This window comes from Microcebus murinus, chromosome 2 (assembly GCF_040939455.1).
Source record: "Microcebus murinus isolate Inina chromosome 2, M.murinus_Inina_mat1.0, whole genome shotgun sequence".
NCBI lineage: Eukaryota > Metazoa > Chordata > Mammalia > Primates > Cheirogaleidae > Microcebus > Microcebus murinus.
Genome location: NC_134105.1, coordinates 4,505,001 through 4,511,715, shown reverse-complemented (window position 1 = coordinate 4,511,715; position 6,715 = coordinate 4,505,001). Strand labels below are relative to the sequence as shown.

The window sequence follows — 6,715 nt, the reverse complement described above, 5'->3', positions numbered from 1 at the left end:
AGTAACAAAAATTCAATTAAAAAAATATATATATATAGCACCTACAGATTATTCCTTATGCAGTTCCCCATTATGTGAATGACTCTGGTTTAGTCAACCAATCCCAACTGACAGATCTTTGTGTTGTTTGCAGCATTTTGCTGCAAATAGGGCAATCACTAATGGCTTTGGGGGATAGAGTTTTGGGGTGAGAGGGCTGGGTCCCAGGATGCAGGCAAGAGCATTTCATTTATTTGTTTATAGTATCTCTCTCCAGACAGGAATGTAAACTCCTTGGCCGTATTGTCCACTGTTGTGTCTCCCATTCATCAGAGATGCTCATTTCTGGCTGAAAGAATGCATCTCACCATGTCATTCCTCAGCTAAAACCCTGCAATAGCTGCCATCACCCACAGGGTAAAATCCAAGCCGTTTAGTGGCACAGAAGGTACTGGTGACGGCCTGACCTCCCCCTGGGTGCCACCCCTCCTCTCCTGCCAGCATCCTTGAACCTGTTGATCCGACCACACCAAACTGTGTCCACTTCCCCGTGTATCTCCCCACGGGCACGTGCCACTCCCTTGGCCTGAGTACCCCGCCCCTCCTTGGTTCACGAGGTGAACCCCTTCTCAGCCTGCAAAACCCAGGCCAAGCACCAGCCCTCCCATGGAGGTTTTAAACATCGGCGTTCTGTCCATCGCAGGGTGACTGGTTATTTAAATGTCCCTGCTGCTCTCTGGACTTGAGCTCAGGAGTGTAGGGATCGTCCGTCCCTCACCTGTCTCTCCACGCCCCTACTTAGCACCATGTCTGGCACATAGCATGTGCTCAACGAAGCCTGTTGAGTAAACGAAAAGGAAGAATTCTGCAGTCAAACGAATGCAGATGCAAAAGGCTTGGGTTCAAATCCTGGCCTTTTACCTACTCCTTGGGGGCCTTGGGGCGAGTCTGCATCGGGGTCTCTTCTTCCGTATGCTGGGGATCGTGTAACGTCCCCAAGGGTGGCCGCCGGGGCTAAATGAAGTCAGGTGTGGAAGTGCTTTGGGCATGGTAAAGACCAGTATGGAATAGCAACGTGGTAACAGAGCAGATAAAGGAAATCAGGAGCAGATGAGCTCAGCCGGAGGGGCAGGGAGGGGGCACATAACTGACCAGTAAAAATAACGGCCACTCTGCTGGACACTCACTAATCAAGCCTCAGCACTCAAAGACAGACTACGCTCTCATCCCACGTGACTCATACGTGGCAATGAGCACTCGAACCTGGGTCTGGTAGCAACAAGGCCCAGGCACCACTGGACTAAACGAGGGGTCTGCAGTGAGGTCCTCTCTCCTCCCTCTCTCCCTCCCTCCTTCTCTCCCAGGAGCCCGCCTTCTTTCTTATCCCTTCTCTCTCTCTCTCTTTTTTTTTTTTTTAAACAGAGTCTCACTTTGTTGCCCAGGCTAGAGTGAGTGCCGTGGCGTCAGCCTAGCTCACAGCAACCTCAATCTCCTGGGCTCAAGCGATCCTCCTGCCTCAGCCTCCCGAGTAGCTGGAACTACAGGCATGCGCCACCATGCCCAGCTAATTTTTTTTTCTATATATATTAGTTGGCCAATTAATTTCTTTCTATTTATAGTAGAGACGGGGTCTCGCTCTTGCTCAGGCTGGTTTCGAACTCCTGACCTCGAGCAATCTGCCCGCCTCGGCACTCCCAGAGTGCTAGGATTACAGGCGTGAGCCACCGCGCCCGGCTAATTTTTTCTATATATATTAGTTGGCCAATTAATTTCTTTCTATTTTTAGTAGAGATGGGGTCTCGCTCTTGCTCAGGCTGGTTTCGAACTCCTGACCTTGAGCGATCCTCCCGCCTCGGCCTCCAGAGTGCTAGGATTACAGGCGTGAGCCACCGCGCCCGGCCCCTTGTCTCCCTCTGATGCCCAGGGCATGGCCCGGGCTCCAGATCGCACCACTAGCTAGAATCTCTTTCCTTTTTCTGGATCTTGGTCCTGGAAACCCCTCCCACCTTGACCTCTGTGCCCTCACCTGTGTGTGTCCCCCGGGTAAGGCAGAGAAGGGATATTTGAGCAGGTACAAAGGAACAGGAAAGAGAACGTCTTAAATGGTAAATTTCCAAAATCATTTTATTACATCTCAATGCTAGAGGGAGGTTCGGGCTGGTTCACAATTTTCGCAGATTGAGGTGCTGATTTCGCAGGAGGGTAAGTGGGGCTCCTTTCCCTTTAGATTTCTATTCCTATCAGTTTCCACTGGGGACGTCTGACTCAGATCCCTTCTCGTGTATTCAAACCATCTCACTGCCATTTGTGGATGATGGTTTCCCTGGTTTAATCCGAAATCAACAGTGGCCTCAGGGGGAGCCCAGGGGTCGTGGTGGGCAGGGCAAGGTGTGGCTGCAGCGGTGGCCTCCTCTTCAGTCCTCGCTCAGGCTTCAGGCTACTTAAAGTACTGGCGCCTTCTAGCTCTCTTGTCTTCAAGAAGTCTTCTCAAGTACAGGAGGTTTTTGTTGATCCTGCTTAGTTGAGACTGGAGCTCAGAGGATGAAACGTATTCTGGGAAAAGAAGAGTTAGTCGGAAAAGGTCAAAACTTGGAGGGTCCTCGTGAAAACAGAGCACGTGCCAGAACCAGACGCCATTCCCCATCGTATTTAGGGGGAAAACTTTTGATTCCTACTAACGCCCTCCATGCTCCCACATTCCACTGGCTCCAAGCACCTTCACTATGTCCGAACTTGGGCTTGGAGCTTCCAGAATCCAAGGGGTGTGGCGTGTTGAAGAGGGCTGAATTCTTGGACCTGGGTTTCATGCAATGCTCGGTGGCCCTTACGTGAGGGTATGTAGGTGTTTTCTAATAAATAAATTGCAAGAGATCTGTGTTTGGCTACTGTCTTGTTTTTTGTAACTGACCTTGGTTCTATAGGTCATTCTTCCTTGATGGGTTAACCACATTCACCAGCTGGGGTAGAATTCTACAGAACTATGAGATATGAGACACGCAACTGTGGTGCCTGGGTCCAGTCACTGCTGCACAGAAATCTGGGCCTGCAGGAAGGTGGGGCGAGAACATGCCCAGTCTTCTGTGCTGTTGTCAGCAGAGGGAGGCCGCCATTCAGATCCCTTGGCTGAGGGCAGGGGAAGAAGCCCTCCTATTATCTACCGGGAGTTGAAGTAATGACCTTAAACAGCAAGTCTCAGAAGGGAGGGCCACGGTGGACTCACAGGCAGATTGCAATGTGGGGCCCCAGGGCACGTGCCTAGAACTTCGGAGCTCTCTCATGAGGACAAAGTAGAGTGGCCCCTAGGGAAGGAGCATTTAAGATGTGGTATATGGGAAACTATCCAGTCTGTTGGTGCCTGTTGCAAGAATAGTGTAGAATTTTATTAAGGAACATGATAAATTTAGAATGAGGAGACAGATCGGTGGGTCTAAGCTCCCTTTGGGTAGCCTGCTAGCAATTGGACCTCACCTTTGGAAAAAGGAATTGTTGCTGTTAATATTCTATATTAACAGTATAGTATAATATGGGGAAATTATAATTAGAGCTGACATCAGTTTTTTCCTCTCTTAGTATGTATTGGAGGAATTAACTGATATAGGAGAAAACAATACGTGAACCAGGAAGGAAAGATGGGGAGAAAGTCACAAATGGGCCTTTACTGGGGCTGGGAGGTATGGAAATTTAAGAGTTTTGAAAGACACATATCAAGGTAGGGTAATATTGAGTGGGCAATATTGATTGGAGACCAATACCATTGTATCAGAGGATGTAGAAGTTTCAGGAGTAGTTAACAGAAATATATCGCAAAGACAAGGGATCCAGGGAATGTGTACAGTTCACTACAACTTTACAGGGGAGCACAGAACATAAAGATGGGAAGGTTGCAGAATATTGACATTTTTGCAAACACAGAAATGAGGTGAGTCAAGAACAGAGTTGGAGCCTGATCCAGTGAATTAGAGGGTGCAGTGGGGGCTAGACTGCCCTGCCTACTTCCAGCACCCTTGTATCTGGGCTTGATCGTCAAGCAAATGCAGTAAACAATGTGTGGTCTAGTTAACCCCACCCTGAGAGAAGGTATAGGAGGAGTTGGACATGAGTTTGCAATACAGACCAAGATAAAGTGTGTGGGAAATTATTTGGGTTGTGTTTAATAAGGTTAACTTGAACCTATATTCTTATGAGAGCTTCTGGATGTTGTCATCTTGATTCTCCTACTATCTCTAGCCAAGACCAGGGAGGTGATAAATCACGTAGTTGTCTGTCCTCATTGTCTCCTCCGCCCGACTCACCGGCATCTCTGCCTGGCCTGGGGAGGTGAGTCTTCGCCCTCTGCCCAAGCCCTGTCCGGTTGGCCATCTGGGCCTCCTGCCATGGAGGTGACTCTGCTTCCCTCTCTATTGCAGAGGAGACGGGTCCACCCAGAGAAGGGAGCAAAACAGGAGTCGACAGATTGCAAAATATAAACAAGAGTTGATCTCACTCACCCTGATTAGAGTGGTACACGAAGTTGGCTTCCACCACTCTGTGGTTCAGGCGCTGGGTCCTGCGATAATCATTGTGGATGGTCTTGTTTTTGTGATCCAGCAAGGAATTTTCTAGCTTCAAAACCTGGGGACAATACGAGGTGAATTACAGAGGTGAAGAGGCAACTTAAAAGTGTTTAGTTAACAAATTGGACTACATCTTGGATTTATTAACCCTTATTAATAAAGTAAGAAGATCTCAAGCGCAGAGGAGGTTCTGGGTACTATGCGCCAGGCCTTATTCCAGAATGTATCTACCCATCCATTCTTCCAACAAGTATCTGCACACATCTCTTTTCATCTTTTCTACGAGTATTTGATCAATGGTAGAAAGGAGAGAAAGAAGTAAACAGAAGTATATCAATTGGTAGGCTCAATTTTTGTTTTTCTGAAAATGTCTATAATTTGTCTACATCCTTGGAAGGAATTTTTGCTGCATGTACAATTTCTATGTTGGCTATTCATTTCCCTCAGCACTTTAAAAATATGATACCACTGCCTGCTGACTTTCACCGTTGCTGTGTTGAATTAACTCTTATTCTAATAGTACTCTTTTCATGCCAATCTGTCTTTTTTCTCTGACAGATTTTTAAATCTTTTGTCTTTGAAGTGTTTAGTGCAGTGTTTCATATATATAAAATATATGTACATATGTTTTATATATATATACACACACACACATACACAAACACACATACACACAGAGGGAAAAGGAGACAGAGAGGCAGAGAGAGGGGGAGGGAGAGGGAGAGACTGACTCATTGGGAGTCTTGAATATATGGCTCAATATCTTTCAACTCTTCCTGAAAATTATCAGTCAATATTTTGTCAAATCATGCCTTCTCCCTATTGTGCCTCTCTTCTTCTTCTAAGACTTCAATTAGATATTTGTTAGACATTTCCACTATACTCTCTGTGTCCTTTTACTTCTTTTTCATATTTCTATCTCTTTTTCTCCTTGTGTTGCCTTCTAGATAATTTTCTCTGCTCTGTCATCCATTTTACTAATTCTCTCTTTTTTTTTATTTCGGCATATTATGGGGATACAGATTTTAAGGTTTCAATAAATGCCCATTTCCCCCCTCCCCCCACAAGTCTGAGTCTCCAGCATGACCATCCCCCAGAGGGTGCACATCTCACTCATTATATATGTATATACCCGCCCCCCGCCCCCCTCCCACCTGCCCAATACCCTATTACTGCAGTACCTATGTGACCACTTAGGTGCTGTTCAGTTAATACCAATTTGCTGGTGAGTATATGTGGTGCATTGTTTTTCCATTCTTGGGAAACTTCACTTAATAGTATGGGTTCCAGCTCTAACCAGGAAAATATAAGATGTGCTATATCACCATTGTTTCTTAGAGCTGAATAGTACTCCATGGTATACATATACCACATTTTATTAATCCATTCTTGGATTGATGGGCACTTGGGCTGTTTCCACAGCCTTGCAATCATGAATTGTGCTGCTATAAACATTCGAGTGCAGGTGTCTTTTTTGTAGAGTGTCATTGGATCTTTTGGGTAGATGACCAGCAATGGGATTGCTGGATCAAATGGTAGATTCACTTGTATTGCTTTAAGGTATCTCCATATTGCTTTCCACAGAGGTTGAACTAATTTGCAGTCCCACCAGCAGTGTAGGAACTAATTCTCTCTTGAACTACACCTAACATGTTTTTGAGCTTATTCGTTGGATTGTTAATTCCAGTTACTACTATATCTTTCCACTATTTTCCAAATTCCATTTGAGTTTCTTTTTCCAAGTATGGTTGTCCATTCTTACACTTTTTTCTTCTTTCCTCATATTTAAACTTCTTACTTCTTTATACATATCAAGCATTTTTATATTAATTATCTGATATTTCTGATTGATCTGATATTATTTGATGTAGTTATCTGAAATATTTATAGTTCTGATTCTGCTGGCTCTACTCGTAGTGTCTTTTTCCTTATATGTTTTGTGGGTTTTTTTTTTTAATTGAGCTAATCTCAGGTAAATTTATTTGTGAAAATTCTTCTAGATCTGCATTTAAGGTACATTTTTCCAGAGATAATGTAGATTTGCTTTTTTCAGGCCTCTGGGGCACTTCCAGCCTGGTTGGCAACATGTTTATGTGTGGGTGTCCTTGAGTAGGGGTCTTTTTCACCTTTTCCTCAAGTCAGTAAATGAAAACTTTAAGAAAAAGATGGCCGGAGGCTGGGCT

General features: G+C 45.2%; 1 protein-coding gene across 1 annotated transcript in view; it reads right to left on the bottom strand.

Moving 5' to 3' along the window:
* Positions 1–2,077: 2,077 nt before the first annotated feature.
* The window catches only part of CA6 (carbonic anhydrase 6), a 24,147-nt gene continuing 19,509 nt past the window's right edge, over positions 2,078–6,715 (bottom strand). Inside the window, exons 7-8 of the mRNA XM_020281880.2 lie at positions 4,467–4,590; positions 2,078–2,532 (exon numbers count right to left, since the gene is read on the bottom strand). Coding sequence (XP_020137469.1) covers positions 2,417–2,532; positions 4,467–4,590 — 240 coding nt within the window. The 3' untranslated portion in view covers positions 2,078–2,416. The remainder of the gene's footprint in view (positions 2,533–4,466; positions 4,591–6,715) is intronic.